The sequence below is a fragment of the Ornithodoros turicata genome, unplaced genomic scaffold, assembly GCF_037126465.1.
Source record: "Ornithodoros turicata isolate Travis unplaced genomic scaffold, ASM3712646v1 Chromosome12, whole genome shotgun sequence".
NCBI lineage: Eukaryota > Metazoa > Arthropoda > Arachnida > Ixodida > Argasidae > Ornithodoros > Ornithodoros turicata.
In genome coordinates, this window is record NW_026999301.1 from 3576662 (window position 1) to 3594451 (window position 17790).

At 43.9% G+C, this 17790-nt stretch overlaps 1 protein-coding gene across 1 annotated transcript; it reads right to left on the minus strand.

Annotated features, from left to right (window-relative positions):
• Positions 1-5220: 5220 nt before the first annotated feature.
• On the minus strand, positions 5221-5865 carry LOC135371736 (uncharacterized). The gene has a single exon (XM_064605704.1). The coding sequence runs from the start codon at positions 5863-5865 to the stop codon at positions 5221-5223; it is 645 nt and encodes a 214-aa protein (XP_064461774.1).
• Positions 5866-17790: the final 11925 nt, after the last annotated feature.

A 17790-nucleotide genomic window follows, 5' to 3' on the forward strand; every position in this document is an offset into this window, starting at 1 on the left:
GCTGGCCAAAAAGGGGTTCTGACAGGTCATCCCAAGTTATCCCAGATAAACATAAAAAATGGTTATTTGCACTGATGTGAACCTGCACTGAAAGTTTCACAGCCGGGAGGGTAATAGAAGCAAAGAAAATAGGCACCGCAGATACCAAGGCGTATGTGCCTCTCTCATCACAGACCTCATTGCCGCCAGTGAGGTAGCGCACAAGAAGTCACGTGCTTACAGCTGCCCATAAAAATCCACGCAACTCTGAGGTCTGTGACGTCTGCGCTTTGCTCGGGGGTGTGCTTGAGGGCTTGTATCTCACTAAGTACGGCACATAGAAGAATAACTTTTCCCCCTCTGTATTTTGCTGCAGTGCAATGTGTCCACGATGTAATGAACCACATCTATGAAAGTGTCTCAACCCCTTGAATGCTTAACTAGGATTTCGGCGTGACCAGGCTGTCCTGGTTTTCTGTAGTCTGAGGTAACTAAAGCAACGTTTGGGTACATTAAAAAAAACTTTTGATACATCGTATTAATTCAAATGCAAAGCCCACTGCGTTGCCCCTCCCATGTCATTGGCTGATGGAGGAGGTGGCAATCCTAATGTACATACTGAGGTGGTCAACTTTCCATGCGAAATGAAGAAGTGTGTATTTGTTCGGAACTATGTGTGTGTGCCACCAAACAAATATGAAATAAATCTGCAAATGCCTGTGTGGTCAGTAGGGTAATGCAGTATGATGTATGAGTGATGCATCGCACAAAAGTTTGTTATGGGGCCAAAGAGCTACGGGCTAGCAAATGTCAATTATGTGATTTTGCATTTCCTTTTTATTTTCTGTTTTCTTGCTTTTTGCCTCATGTAAAGTAAAGCACTCATTCTTTTCAGACGCATAAATGTACCTTGTGGAATAAATTCAGTTCTTCATTTTTGTACCGTGCCTATCACCTTTCATCATTACAATTAGCTCCACATTACAGCAGTGTCATAGGCGAGGGGGGGGAGCAAAGCCGTACCTTAGGTAGTGCATTTGGGAAAGGGAAAATAGGGCCACAGCCACTCACAAGGCGCCTTACAGGATCGGGACGGACAACCATTTGCTCGTCACACACTCTTGTCTGTGTTTATCACCTTATGTGTCTCCTAGCCTCAGGAGAACCTTCCATCCTGTTCTATTATAAAAATATACCATCTAAGTGTAACTAATGGTACACGGTTACTAGTGTTACACATAGTATGAGAAGCTACAGCTTCTCATACTGGAAATATAACTGGGTAATCGCTCTTCGCAGCAGTTCTTTTATTCCCAAATCATTGAGTGTCACAATTACTTCAATGGGTAGCGGAGCATAGTCAAGATGCTACATGGTGACTTCTTCTGTCCAGCCAGATATATGGCGGAAAATGAACGAAATGAAATCGGACTTTGATGTCACTTCACAACTTCTTCCATGTCACAACTCTACTGCTCAAAAACAGCGAGATGTGTGGGTGGGGCTGCAAGTGGGAACATGGAGTAGTTGCATTGTCTTATGTTGTCGCTGCTGTGTATATGTTTGGCACTAAAGGTTTTGAGGGACCCCGTGCCATATGATGCCATGCAGTACTATTCTGAACGATTTCTGAACGATGCTGCTCTAGAAGGACACAGGGAGTTGCTGGTTACCACAGGTGCCATTTTTCTGTCACTACAGGCCATTCTTTTGCCTCTGCGGTACCGTTGATTGGTCAGACTGCCTTCTAATTGATTCCTCCATTTGTCTTCTCTCTGGGGTGCTCCACTGGTACTTCTGAAACACAAAGAAATACGGTTTCGGAGTTTCAGTAGCATGACACAAGACGCCAGTCCCTCAGTACAGCGTACAACATGTGGTCAAGGGCGCTGCGAAGGGGGGCAAGAGGGACTGTTGCCCTCTAGCTCTATGGGCTGCTCGCATATCTGGGGGGATGGAGCTCGTGTATATGGGGATATTCTTTATACGAGGCGCTGTCTAAACCTAACCCCACCGTACTGTGTAATATGTGAGAACGACAAGGATGCTCAAACAAGGGCAGTAATGCATACTTTTAAGACAGAAAATCGACAAGCCAGAGCTGGTCAAGGTTAGCGTGCCGGCAACCAAGTTTGTGCCAGCATCGAACCAGCTCCACTTTGTTGGCTGGTCAGCTTGTGCCCCGTTCAGCGCAGTTGGTGTAAGGTTGGAAACACACTGGCTGGCCAACTGCATTGGCAAATTCTTGGCCAAGGAACAGATCCGTGCCAGGAAATGACCTCGCTGGCGAACCACTAGCCGAGCATGGCCATGTTGGCCGGTGAAGCTAGTGCCAGGCCTGGACCAAGCTTTTACTGTCGCTTGGGCACATAAATTAGGATATATTTCCTCTGAACAAAAGGGTAATTAACATTTATTTGTGTTTTGGGAGCAAAAGTAGGGAAGTGGAAGCACAAGTTCCCACAAATTAAATTATTTTGCTTACCATTCCAGAATTCCAGGACAGATGGCAGTTGATCCTGCTGCATCTTGGAGCATGGGGCACAGCTTAATCAGAAGGTTAACTGCACGTCCCTCTCCTCAGCAGTGTTAGCCGACGCCTGAAAATACTGGCAGTTAGCACGACAAAAAGCCCCAGCTTATCCGCTTTTTACAACAAGGAATGATAATGCCACTTCACAGCAGCTCCAGAAGCGCACAATCCTCGCCTAGCAAAAATGCAGCACACACTAAACGCAATGGAGAAAGCCATAAAGTATGTCTCCGACGTACCTGTAGGCCCGGTGGTCTCTGTGGAAAACAGTACTTAAGAAACGCGTCACGATGTAGATCATGACTCCAGGTTCTGACATTTCCTCGGAAACTGTGTATATCAAGAAACGGAATGGATCGACAGCTGCGAATCCGTATGTTAACAATCGCATTCTTACCTTAGCCATTGCTGAAGCCTGGAGAGCAAAACGCGACTTGAACTCCGAGAGCATCCGTATCGTTCGTTGACCCCATCAACGATTAACTTGCACGGGGAGAGGACAGGCCAGCGCGCGGAGCGGCGCCCGGCGCTTGTTTTTCCTCTTTATCCTTTGCACCGCTTTTTCATGAGCAAAAAAAACTTTTGATCCACGAGGTAAAAAAAAAGTCGGTGTGATGTCGGAAGTAATAGGCGACCGCAAAATTGCACCTATATCTACAGTGTTTTTAATTGTTAGAGCGCTTTAGGATAGGGTCCTTTGGATACCTGTGTTAAAAACGAATGCTCATCAAAGGTAGCCCCCCTTTTTTAAACATATTAGCACCAAAAAGAGAGCCTCCGGTTCTTAATCGGTATATCTTTGCAGCACTCCGATCGTTGAACATATGTTTTGTCTCAGATCTCCTGATCTGGCCAGATCTGGGAGACTGGTCGTCCGGCTCCAGCAGATCCGGCCCAGATCAGGCCAGATCTGGGCAACTTGCCCCCTGATCTGGCCAGATCTGAGAAACCTGCCGCCAGATCCGGCCAGATCTGAGAAATTTGCACCCAGATCTGGCAGATTTGCTCCCAGATCTCGCCAGCTCTGGCGTGATCTGGCATTTTCGCACGGGAGGCGTCAACCATGATGGAGGTGGGTGCAGAAGGATGGGGATGTGCGAGCATGGTGGTATCCGCCAGAAGGCCCTTCACCGTGCGAAAGGCTTCTGCAGCGTCGGGTGTCCAAATCAAATCTTCATTGGGGTCTGTCAGGGGGGGGGGGGGGGGAGCAGCATGTCGGTTAGCGGTTGAAGTAGCGTGGCGCACCTGTGCAAGAAACGGCGGTAAAAATTGATGAGCCCCAGGAACTCCCGGAGGCGGCGGAGGGTGGTAGGCTGCGGAAATCCTTGCATCGCCTGGACCTTGACTGGTATAGGTCGTACACCCTCTTTATCGACATGATGGCCAAGAAATTCTAAATGGTGTACTCCAAACTGGGATTTCGCGGCGTTGACAACTATGCCGTATTCAGAAAGGCGAGTGAAGAGTTGGTGGAGGTGGCGTTCATGCTCTTCGGGGTTCGCGGATGCTACAAGTAGGTCGTCTATGTATGCGTAAGCAAATGGCAGACCGCAAAGGACGGAGTCGACGAAGCGCTGGAACGTTTGTGCCGCGTTCCGGAGGCCGAAGGGCATGCGGACGTATTCGTACAATCCAAACGGTGTAGTGATGGCTGTCTTGGGGATGCTGTCGGGGTCCATGGGAATTTGATGATATGCCTTAATACGGTCAAGCTTGGAGAAAATCGTGGCGCCGTGTAGATATGAGGTAAAATCCTCGGTGTGACGGACGGGATACCGGTCGGGTCTTGTAACACGGTTAAGCGCCCTGTAGTCTCCACAGGGCCGCCAGTCCCCGGCCTTCTTGGGCACCATGTGTAGTGGAGACGCCCATGTACTGGATGACGGTCTGCCGATCCCCAGTTCAAGCATGCTTTCGAATTCTTTTTGTGCTACCGCGCGACGATCCGGCGGAAGGCGTCGGGGTCGGGCGAAAACAGGTGGACCGTCAGTCTCGATACAGTGTGTCACGCTGTGCTTGGGTTGGAGTCGTAGACTGCACGGCATCGTCAACGCAGGGTACTCGGCGAGGATGGCTTCGAACTTGTTCCTGGGAATGGGAGCAATCGCAGTATGGATGCCAGCAGAGGGGTCGGCCGCAGTTCCGGTGATAAAACCCATTGTCACCGCGTCGAGTAGACGGCGCTTGCGAACGTCGACGATGAGGTGAAAGTAGTTCAAGAAGTCGGCATCGAGAAGTGGGCGTACCACGTCCGCGACAACAAACGCCCATTTGAACTTGCGATGTAAACCAGAAGTCCACCGTTACGGTGCGGTCGCTGAAGGATGGAATGGGTGAACCATTGGCAGCTTGTAGGAGGAGGCATGGGGAGCGCTTGGCACGGTCGCCAGGAAGTGGGGGCACGGCGCTGATTTGAGCTCCGGTATCAACAAGAAAGCGGAGCCCGGAAAGTCTGTCGGTGATGTAGAACAGACGACTTTGCGCCGCGCGGGTTCCGTTCGTCGTCGCTAACGGGCGGCTGACCAGTTTCCCGCCCACTGGCAGGGGGGACGACATTGGCGGGCAGCTGCACCGAATTTTAGGTGATACCAGCAAAGGAGCGATTCCGGCGGTGGAGGTGACGGAGAACGATAGGCGGCCGTGCGGCCGACTGCCGATGCGCCGTGGGGAGGGGGAACGATGGCGCGACCAGCTCCAGACGAAGGCTCTCAAGCGACTTCTCCAACGCCTGTAGCCGACAATCGGTCGGGCTGGGCGTGGTGGGTGTGAGACGAGTGAACAGCCGCCACGGATGGGGACATGTCTTCCGTGAGTTGGTCGGCCAACGCTGCGAGCTCCGTGAGTGACGTGGTCTGGGACACCGTGAGCAGGCTGCGCGCGGAGCGCGGCAGGCGTTGAAGGAACAATTCCCGCAAGCAGTCTTCGTCGAACGAGCTTGCCTTGTCCGCAGGGAGCGCTTTCAATCGACGCAGGAGCTGAGATGGTTTGTCGTCGCCTAGCTCTTCTGTTGAGAGCAGCCGCTGATGGCGCTGTGTCGTGCTTGCTTGGAGTCGCTGTAGCAGCTCCTGCTTGAGGTATTGGTAAGGAGTATCAGTCGGTGGGTTGGCCACTATGTCGGCAACTTCGCTTATGTCTCGCTCCGAAAGGGCCCGTATGGTCATGTGGTACTTCGTCGATTCGGAGCGAATACCTTTGAGTGCAAACTCTGACTCGGCTTGCGCAAACCAAAGGCGGACATTATTGGGCCAGAAGTCCGGTAGTCTGCCGGGCGAGGAGATGGCGGCTATGGGAGAAGCGGAGGCGTCGCGGTGATCCGAGGCAGACTGCCGTTGTGACGTAGCACTCGGGTCCATGTCCGGTGCTGTAGAGCTAGGAGAAGTGGTGTTCTGTTCGGGTCACCAACTTGAACGGACGAGACGGTAAGGGGGAGAAAACATCATTACTGGTCAAAGGCCGAACGTAGAAGAAGGAACTGCCGTCACGTCTCGCGCCTCTGTGTCGCAGGACGTCTTCTTCCTCTACAGGGTCATATTTCCATGGATCTTCCAGGTGGACAATGGTGGTGGGGTGCTCGTTGGCATGCAGCGTTTCTCGTTTGGTATTGTTTGCGCCGATAACATTTCTCATTTGCTTAGATAATGTTTCTCTAAAACCCAGTTTGCACTGATGTTGACGTCTATTCATAGATTTTTTGCGTGCTATTGTTTGTTGATAGAATTCCTATTGTGTTCTTGAGAATCGAATAACTCCAATGTATATTTGCAATCAACGAAAAATTTCATCTCTGTACACCGGTCCTAAGAATATTTCCTTTTGGAGGAAAAAATGTGAAAAAGAGAGAGGGTTTCCCCACTCCATAGATTGGCAACAGATTCTTCGCTTTGGGCTGCATAGAGGGAGAGAGTGACCCCGCCGGTCTCGAGTCTGGTTGTACTGTGTAAAGCATAGCTGTGCTGCGTGTTTGGATTCCTCTGTCAAGGTAATGTTTATAGTGCCCGAGTAGGATGAAAATTCTATATTGTTAGGTCGCAAAGTTGATTTTATGATAGTTCAAAATATATATTATTTCCATTTCAATTTATTAATGTTTGATAGTTTGTTTCGCTATTATTTTCCTGTGTGTTGTTTACATGGTGGCAGGTGCGCCGTTTAGAGTGTTTCTTTGCTTTCTCCTTTTGATAGATTCTTTTTCATTTATTTTTCTGCGTGTGTCTGTTGTTTGTGATGGGTTTTGGTTCTCGATTAGCTGTTTATCGTGTTTCTCATTATTTCCGTATGTCTATGATGTTTACTTAATAAGAAAATGATTAATTTTGTAATGTTGGAATAATCTTCCCTATTGCAGTCGAAAATGTTCATAACTGTCAGGCGTACGCCTCCCATCTTCAACAAATCAGGGCAGATATTATTAGAGCTGATTGTTGGCTAGGAGCGTGCTATGGAGTGAAGTTCATTTTTTAATATATTTTCTGTGTTGAATTCATAAAACAAAGCACGGTTTGTAGTGTCTCTTAGAATGAAAATTGTATGGGATTCGACTAGATTAAGTCACGGGGATGATTTTATGATAGTTAAAATGATAGATTATTCTCCTCCTCTGTTGTTTTGATTAAGAATATCTTCTTTGGTTAATGTAGTGGTATAGATTTTATTTCCTCTTGTGTTCTTGTCCCATGGTCTTCCAGGTTCTCTACTGTCCACATACATCTATCGGCACTTGTAATTAAAGCTCCACTATGGTGGTCATGTTAGACTTTTTATAATAAAACGTTTAATTTGATTGTAATCATATTGACTAAAAATATATTCTTTGATTAAATGTATCATAATGGAATATTAGCTGTTGTGCATGAAGTTACGTACATCTGACAGAACTTTGTAATTAAAACTCAGCGAGGATGCTCATACTAGACTTTTTATAACAAAACTTTGATATACAAAATTAAAAAATTGATCCTAATCGTATTGATTAAAAAATATATTCTTTGATTAAAATCTGCTACTCCTTCGGCTTAATTGAAAACTTGCATGATTACCACTAATAAAAATTTGTGATACCCCTTCAATGCTATTGCATCAGATTTTTGGCTAAGTTTTTCTCCATCACACAGAGTCATAACATAATTCCTGACACTAATGACTTTAATAAGTATATTTTCACTTGTACTTTTGTGTATGTCTATCCTTTGCATGTAAACCGCCCACAACACACCTATTGTAGCCGGGAAAAAATGCGATTGAAATCGGCACAGATTGAAAAATGATGAAAGAAGTCGGCCCAGGCTGAAAAATGTGAGAGGGTAAACGCGCACGCAGCCCTCCCCTCGCCGATAAGCGCGCGGACAACCCTCCGTACACGCGCTGCGCCCTCCGCACACGCGCCGCGCGGGGAAAAATACGCGACGGTGTCCCAGACGCTGTGGGGTTCGAACCAGACACCCATAGAACTAACTCTCATCCGGTTTCTCTCCCAACATAATTATACTACTCACGAACTATTGTGTCAATCGGTAAACAAACCCAATATTCGTGATCAGCTCGTCAGCCTCTTGCTTTCGATTCCAAGTTTACCTTGTTTCAAGCACTTTTTTCTCTATGTGCTCAATGGTTTTGCACATTTCCAGCCATAACTCGAGAAATATCAATCGGAATTCCAAAAGTTTTTCATCCGCGTGTGTGTCTCAACGAAAGCTATCGTTGGACACCTCGTTTAGCTCCAACAAACCAGTCGTTCACAAGTTATGGCCAAAACAATGCAGTTAGGTGTAACTCCAAAAGTGATAAATTGTCCAAAAATCTTACTGTGGGCTTAAATCCCGGAGAATTCGGCACCCGCGGTGTCTGGAGTGCTTCCCCCGACGTAATCCACAGTCTTCAGGTATCCAAAGGGCCAAATTCACCAAAAAGTACGCAAGATCCACGAGCACACAAATAGCACAGCCACCACCTTGTATATGGACATTAAAAAAGGAAAGAAGACCTCGAAGGGTCTGATGGGGAGGGGAAGAGGGTTGGACGAAGAGAGCCCCATCGCGGGTACCTACCCGAAGGTATACACCCAGCATAATGCTGGGGGGCAGAGTAGTGACACTATCTTCGAGCAAATCCCCAGCCGAGAGAACGGCCGCGGCAAGACCGACGAGGATGGAAAACCCCACCAAGCCCGATGTCGATTGAATCTGCAAAGATAGCCGCCGTGTTGGTTCAGGTCTGAGAAACCCCCATTGCGAGACAAGTCCCGCGCAAGCGGCCAGGCTCCTGCAACGGCTTTTGTTTCTTTTGCATGTGAATTCGCCCACTGCCTATATTCTGATAGGAACAGAAAAATAAGGAAAGTGGGGGTTTGGGAGGGATTATAGAAGTGGGACGAAGGAAGATGAGAGTCTCCAGTTCTCTGTACCACCCGAAGATATCGCAGAGAACAGGAGATGGAAATAGGGAAAGGAAAATTAGGAGTGAAAGAGAATAGAAGAGAAAAGAAAGGTGAATTATCAGCAAAACCACAGTCAAGGGTAGAGGCCTGGCTAGTCAGCATTTATTTAGTAAAGTTGAATAATAATTGAAATACAATAAGTTGAAAATAGCTATTACAGTTTTAGTTCTATCCTTATGAACTGTGATCTTGTTTGTCTTGGTTGTGTCTTGAATTCCTTTTTGGCTTGAAGGCGGTGAAGTGGAGTCGGTAGTTCTCCTGCGCCATTTGGTTGTAGTGGTGGCTTTATCTGTAAAATTCTTAAGTATTTTGGATTAGGATGAGGCAATAATTGAAATAGGGATGTAATATGTAATTGTGGTGTGAAGGAAGTATGCATAATGGAAACTATTTGTGCCTCATCGTTTTCAGAATTTTTGTTTAATTGGCACAAACTGTTGACCATTGGCTTTATATATTCAATTCTGTGATTACATATTATGCTAGGGTGTGTAAAATATTTAGTGCTTGTTTGTTAATTAAGATTTTATTTAGGTTTGATATTTCTAAGTTACAATTTATACATTGTTCTATTTGTTTTCTATCATTTGAAGTTAAATGACATTCTCTTATGTAGTGAACGTTGTTGGCTTTAGGTTTGTTGCATTTGCAAGCTAGGTTTTCTTTTAATTTAAAATGATCTAAGTATTCTGGGAAGTTTCCATGTCCAGTGATGATTTGTGTAGGATAGTGATTTGTAGGAAGTATTGATCTAATGGTATTTGGGTCTGTAAACTATTGTTTCAGTTTGCTTTCTGATATTTGAAATTCCTTGATTTGTTGAGTTCTTGCTTGGTTTTTTAATAGGGTTTTAATGTATTTTTTCGAGTAAGGAATGAAATGAATGTTGTCTAATAGTCTTGCTTCGTTTGCTAGTTTATCTGCGATATCATTACCGGTGATTTCTGTATGTGAGTGTATGAAGTTGAATGTGATTTGATATTGTGTTTTAGCTAATTTTATTTCTTGTGCAAGCGTTTGTATTCTCGGATTTTTATGATGATGATTTTTTAGTGCTGTTAAAACAGAATAACTGTGTGAGTAAATTTGAAAGCTAGTTTTTGTGGGAAAATTGAAAATTTTGGATATTGCTTTTTGGATGGCATGTAGTTCGGCATCGAATATAGTGGCATTATGTGATAGACGGTATTTTTCTGTGTATATTAATTCTTTATCGTTTAAGATACAGAAAGCTGCTCCTGTATTACTCTGGGCTTTGGAACCATCAGTGAAAATAGTGTATCCTGTATAATTTACTTTTTCCGGTTTATTAAAGTAGAAGAGTTGTACTGAAGCAGGGTGGAAAGTCCAGGTGTCATAAGTGTTTTCCAATTGGTGAGGAGCTATGCTGTTGTCTTGAATAATTAATTATTTATTTTCATATTGTAGTTCATAAATTTTGCAATCGATTGTGGCTTGCAAATAGCTAGGTATAGTATTACTGAGTAAATGAAGGTTTAGATTACTGATGGTATTGTATGCGTGGCAAATTTTAAGGAGAGGAATTCTACCTACTGAATTAATTTTTCTTAGGAGGTGGGAATTGTTTTCTTCCCTCCACCAACTAGGTGCTGCATAAAGGATGATTTTTTGAATTATGTTATTGTAGAATGTTTGCATAATATGACCTTTAGAATTTTTACTTGATTTGCAGATTCTTGAAAGGGTTATTGTGGTAGTTGCAACTTTAGCTTTAATTTCGTTTAATGTGGGATGAAGGATAATTGGCTATCGCAGGTGACTCCTAAAATTTTTAAAGATTTTTAATTTTTTGATTATATAGTTTGATACTAGGTGGTTTTGTTTTGATAGTAAGGCATGTTCTTTTGCTTGGGTTAAATTCCAAGTTAATTTTGGAGGCCCAATCGTAAGTTTGACTAAAAATTTATTTGTTGTGTCTTCAATTTTTTGGCGTGAATTTCCTTTTGTTATTAAAATAATATCGTCGGCATATGATAATAATTTTATATTATCTATGTTTGGAATATTAAGTATTGAATTGATGGTTAAATTCCAAAGGAGTGGGCTTAAAGGAGAGCCTTGTGGGCATCCTACAACATTTGCGTATCTGAAGGTAGTGGATTTTGTTTTAGTGTGAAATTTTCTGTTTTCAAGATAGTTACTAATGAGGTGATAAAGATTAAGTGAGATTTTATTACAGGCTAGGGTTTCTCTAATTTGATAGTGGTCTAGAGCGTTAAAAGCACCTTTATGACTAATGGCATTAAGGCTGAATGTATTTTATTACTTCTTTTTGTTTTGAGGTCTTTAGTTATCTGGCATAGCATTTGGGTAGTATATTTCCCATGACGGAAACCATATTGTTTTGGGTGTAAGAGATTGTGTACATGTGAAAAATGGTATAATCTGCAAAATATGATTTTTTTCAAATACAGTATTCTAGCTATGATGGGTAATATAGTTATCGGTCTGTAAGAATTCGGTTCTTGTGGATCTTTGTTGGGTTTTCTAATAAATATAACTTGTCCTAATTTCCAGTCCGTTGGATAGGTTCCTTGTTTAAGACAGGCGTTAAACAACAAGTTGAAGAAATCAACTTTTGTTGTGAGTAGGTGTTTGGCGGTGTATGCCCCAATTTTGTCTGCGCCTGTGGCGCAGACAAAATTCTAGATTTGTTATGTTTGGTTCTTCTTGTACGTTGGTATTTGCTAATGGTATGTTTATTTGGTTGGAGTTTCTTTGTGGGAAGGAGGTTTTGTATAAAAGTTCTATGGTTTCGGTTGTGGTGCTTGAAGTTGTACCATCTGGTTTTTCAGTAATGGGTTTGGATTTTTTCTTTTAACTTTGTTTGTATATATTTTGTATAAAGTGTTGTATGGGTTTGCAGATTTTGTTTAATTAATGAGACTTTGCCAATAGGTGTTTTTGGCTTTAATAATTTCTTTTTGTATTTTGCTAAATGAAATTTGTAGTTAACATGCAAAAGTTGGTTTCGATTGTTTTTTATTTCCTTTTGATATTGGCGTCTAAGTTTTCTACAATTTTTTCTTAGTTGTGTTAAGTTGTCGTTCCACCAGGGAACAGTTTTGTAGTTGTTTGTTAATTTTTTCTTACAAGTTTTAGTCCAGAATTTAATTATTTTATTTAATGTGGCTACTGTTTTATCAACGTTTAAGATTGTAATGGAGTATTTGTTTGTCATGTAATTGAACCATGGGTCCTTGTTTATTGATTCATGTAATTTTATTTGACCTTTTCTTGTTAGTTTTCTTATTGAGTGATGTTCGTTTTTAAAAATGTGAAAGGATACATAGCTGTGATCACTTCCTGTCTCTGTTGAGAGGACAGACCAGTTATCAATGTAATCATAGTTTTTTTGTGTGTCGTTATTGTGAAGTCTATCCAAGAGTGGCCTCTTGGGCCTTGGAAGGTAGGTGTTGCTTGTGGATCATTTACTATAGCTAAATCATGTGGTAAAATAAAATCAACCAAATCTTCTCCTTTTTGATCTGCATCCTGACGCCCCCAGAGGGGGTGTTTTGCGTTGAAATCTCCACAGATAACGGTTGCTGTATGTTTGTATTTATATAAGAGTTGTTGAATGCTGTGTAATTCTTGCATATTTTGACTAGGTGACAAATAAGAGTTAATAATTAGTAAGGTACGAAGCCTATTTTCTAATTTTACTGCTATAATACTTTCTTCGATTAGAACTGGAATAATATCGTATTTGTTGACATTAAGTAAAATGGATACTGTTGGCTTTCCTTCTGCTTGGATGATAACGTAGTTTCGTGGGATTTGTAGAATTGTGAAGGCGTGGTAGTGTGGTTCTTGGATTAGAACTATGTTGGGGTTAAGAAATGTCAGGGACTTTGAGAGAGTTAAAACCCCTGCTTTAGAATGAGCTTGTTTACTCTGAAGAAAGAACAGACATATTTATATTAAAGAAGATGTAGGTAGTTGGTTATATGTCTACCATTGGTCTTCTATCTTTTGAACTTGAGCAAGGTATACAGGGCAGTCTTTGTCGTAAAACCTATGCTGTATGTCATCGGGATGACTGCAGTGGTTATTGTTATTGATGCAAGCTTTGCATCTCGGCTCGTTGGATTTACAATCCTCTTCTTTGTGATTGTTTCCGCAAAAAGGGCAGAAGGTTTGGGTGGACTTGCAGAATTTGGCTACGTGTCCGTATATCAAGCATTTTGAACAGCGTTTGACATTGTACTAACCTTCTAAAGTACATCTGGCCCAGCCGATTTTTGTTTTTTCTTCTGTCAGAAGCTTGCTGTAGGCTTCTTTAGGGAGGGATACAAAGGCAGTCCGTGTGCCGTCTCGCTCTTCCCGTATGTACTTTACTTCTGTCTGTTCTGTGTATTCATTGAGATCGTTGAGGTGGATCAAATTCCGCTTGATGGACTCTTTATCCATGTCTTCTGTTGATTTTCAGACTTCCCGCTTCTGTTAGTAGTTCACTTTCTTGGAAGACCTGTTCAATTTTGTCAAGATCTTTCTTTTTTCTACTCTCGACGATGAGGAGTCCGGATTTTGCGGGTCTTATAGTGGCATCAGTGAGGAGCACCTCAGCTTCAGTGAGTTCCTGTTCTAACAAGTTAGCCAAGTTTTTCAGGCTTGTACCCGGTTTAGGCTTTACAGTTGCCGAGGTGATCTTCGCTGGTTTGGGCTTTGGTTTGTTTAAGTTTGTTTGGGTGACTTCGGCATAGGAAGTGGGAAGTTCTCTGCTCTGGTTTTCCAACTGCTGGATTGCTTCGTTAAGGGCTTTTGCAGTACGTTCTACTTCCTTTCTTCTGGCCCTTTCTGTGGCTCGCTGGATGTCCAAAAAACGTATGAGACTTTCATATTTGTGGAATACCGTGCGCATGTAGTGTCTCTTTACCTTGGGTAGCTCATAGGGTTGCCACCTTTCGTAGTGAAAAATACAGGCTGAGGCAGAGGATGTGCAATAGACGGAAAGGAGGAAATGTTCGCGGGAAAGGGAAAGTGGCTGAGGGGTGGAGAGTATACAGAAAGAGAGAAAGAAGGAACCAGCGTACTCGCTCAAGACAACAATGATAATAATAATGAATAACTAAGAAAACGACTGGTGGCTACGGAGTTGGGTCTGTGCTCCAGATTTATTCAAGCTGTAGTGGAACGTTGAAAAGAAAACCCTGTAAAAGCCCCTATGAACGGTGTTGAGCCACAAATACCGGCAAAAGGCTGTCGGTATCATCTTCCTACCGGCAACCGGCAGAGCGGGCAAATAACCGGCCGTGCCGGTACAATACCGGCCTGGTGGCAACCCTAGTAGCTCATGCTCTGCATCAATGTAATGATTTCTGAGGTCCATGAGAGCATCATTGATGTCTGCACAGTGTTCAGGTGATGAGTCAGCGGTGTCTTCCTGCGCTTGCCCCTTATGGCTGTCGGCTACTGCATTGAGCTGTTGTCTAAGTGGGGGGAATGCTTCACTGTTATCTCCATCTTGTTCTGGTTTCTTCTTCTTTTTTCCCTTTGCTTCCGTTTCTTTCTACTTCATCTTCTGTGTAGATTCATTTATATCTTCCTCTGTGTCCTCCGTGCTCGAGTCTGTGTCTGGGTAGGTGGTCGTGGTTTCATTTGTCAGGTTGTCGCATTCCTGCCTTTTTCCTCTGTCCTCTGGTTTGTTCCTAGGTATCTTGCTAATGTCTTAAGGTCGTTGTAACACGTTCGCCCTTTATTCTACAGCTGATGAGCCAGAGAGCTCATTTTCTGAGCTTGAAGTGCGTCTCTGGGCAGATTTGTGGGTCTCCCGGCCTTTAAACCGATTTTTCGGCCCTTTGCAGTAGTTTTTCGGGCTTTTTGACTTTCCCTTTAAAGTTTCCTCTTGCGTCCGCTTCCTTAATTTCCAATCTACCAGTGGCCCTTTACCGCATTTAATTAGGATTATTCGGGCCAAAGGTAGGTCGAATTGAGTGATTTAGCTGATTTTAGCTAAATCTGGCAGAAATACTATGCCCTACTGAGGGGGTTAAAGGCAGTTGGCTTCAGAGGAATCTTAGAAGGAAGATCTAGGGGGGGGGGGGCGTTTGCTCACATAGGTGGCGCTGGCATACTTCCTGTGACTATGGCGGTGCCCGATGGTGAGGACGGTGCCCGACCAAGATGGCGGCCCCCTTGCACGTGTGTTTACTTTCTTCTGATGGTTGTAACTTAAAAAACTATGGTCGGATTTTGATAAATAAGCACTTTTTGAAGATCGGAACTCAAGATCTATCTTTTGACGTACTTCTTGTGCACTTATCTTTCCTAGATCGGATGTTAGACTGTAGGCCTCGCCAAACGTAGGCTTAGCTCCCTTCGTAGGTAAAGTTGTTGATTCTTATTTAAAACGGGCAGTACAGGTGAAAATCGGGCTCACCTTAGATGCTAGAATACTGTAAACTGTCCGATTTTCCTAGATCGTTGGAGCACTCTACAGAGCTGTCGTTGATCCGTTCCTGCGCGTCACTAATTCACTAATCACGATAGGGACATTAAAATAGGAAGGAAGACCTCGAAGGGTCTGGTGTGGGAGGGAAGAGGGTTGGATGAAGAGAGCCCCAGCGCCGGTACCGACCCGAAACTATACACCCGTCATAATGCTGCGGGGAAGAGTAATGATACTAACTTCCAGCAAATCCACGGCCGAGAGAACGGCCGCGGCAAGACCGACGAGGAGGGAAAGGCCCACGAAGCCCGATGTCCATTGAATCTGCAAAGATAGCCGCCGTGTTGGTTCAGGTCTGACAAACCCCCATTGCGAGACAAGTCCCACGCAAGCGGCCAGGCTCCTGCAACGGCTTTTCTTTCTTTTGCATGTGAATTCGCCCCACTGCCTGGATAGGGGAGTATTGAATAAAATGAAAGCGGAGTGGGAGGCAGGGTGCCTGAAGAATATAAATGAATGAAAGGAAAGAGGGGAAAAGTAAGTGAAGAGGCCCCCGTGCCACACGAGGTATATCAGGGACCAAATCACTAAAAATTAAAATAATAGATAGGATAGTAAAAGAGGGAGTGAGTATGGAAGGAGGAGGAGGAGGGACTGGCGAGACCACAAGGATCAAGCACAACAGGACCGGCGGGGAAAGAAGACCCAATCAAGCCCGACGTCCATTGATTTGCAAAGATAGCCACTGTGTTGATTCGGGTCTGACAAACCCCCATAAGCAGGACAAGTCCCACGGAAACGGCCAGGCTCCTGCAGTGGCTGTTGTTTCTGTTGCATGTGGATTCGCCCTCTGCCTGTGTTCTTAGGGACATTAAAGAAGGGAAAGATATATGTGGGGAATAGAGAGTGGGATAGGAAGAAGAGAAGCTGAGGAGGTCCCTGTAACACCCGAAGGTATCGCAGGGGCCCCCTAGCGGAAAAGCGAAGTGAAGAGAAGGGGGAAAAGATAAAGGAGTAAGAAGAAGCACAGGAGATCCACTGCTCCAGCAAAACTACAGTCAAGGGGAGGGACTCGGCAATAGCGGAATTTATTTAGACATAAAGGATTACATAGGTCTTGGAGTTACATGGATGGATTGGTAGTTCTTCTACCAGATATACATTGTGAAAAAGCAAATTATCAATATATGTTATAGTAATGTACACATGTTTACAATCTTATAGGTATTCATAGACAAAGGTGTCGTGCCTCTCCTTTTGTCATCTTTCTGTGGTCTATCTTCCAGGTAGTTTCTTGGCATCATCTGTCGCCTCATCAGGGGTAGTGATGTTCCTGGCTATGGTAGTTTTACTCTTTTAGTTGCAAGGTTTCCTGTAAAGAGAATGCTCGAAAGACAAATTTAGTATGAGTGTGCGTCTCTTCTTATATGTGGGAATGTTTTGCCAGTGGGGGTATTTTATTGCAAGGTAGGTGGGTATGAGGAGGGAGTTCGATGACCACTGAGGGTGTGGAACCCTCACCAGACTTGTTGGTTTGTTAGTGGCCATCGCTTCCCCTTCCTCCCCGACATGTTAGAAGTCGATTAGCAGGCATTCACAAATAAATTTCGCTAAATTTCCTATAATTGTGAGGGTCTCCCTATTTAGAGACAGCAGATGAAGTTTTGAAGTGCAAAAGCTGTTGCCAAGGAGAGTTTTTAATTAGTTCTTATAAGTTAATGTTAACGAGCAATCGAATATATAATGTAAGTTATTAGTGTTTTCTATGCCGCATTTACATTTGTGTGCTGATTCTATGTTAAATCGTTTGAAGTAAGCTGGGAATTTGCCATGTCCTGTTATGAGTTGACTTAGGGCATGATTTGTGGGGAAGGCCTTAGGGATGGAAAGTACGGAAGGTAAGAATGGTGTTGTTGTAGATTCTCTGTGTGCTTTGTGACTCCACTCATTTTGCCATTTTATTCTAAAGTATCTCTCTAAATATTTTTTTATTATATCTTTTAGACTTTGGGCAGATAGTAGGAATTCCGTCTATTCGGGCTTTGTTTGCAAGTGCATCTGCTAAATCATTTCCCTCTAATTCAGTGTGAGAATGTACGAAATAGTATGAAATCTGGTGAGTCTCTGATAGAGATTGAATTAATGTCTGTAGGTGAGCTATTCTGGGGCTTCTATGTCTAGAATTTTGGGCGGCTTTCAGGACTGAGAGACTGTCCGAGTAGATAGCTGTTGGTATATCTTTTGAGAGGGATTCTATCAATGTGATTGCTTCCGTGAGCGCGCAAAGCTCCGCATCGAAAATTGATGCATGCGGGGGCAATTTAAATTTTTTGGTAGCATAGGTTTGTCCGTCCTTCAGAGCAATATATCCCGCTCCGACAGTTGGTCGCACTTTGAGCCATCTGTGAATAAGGTTAAATTAGAATAGTCAAT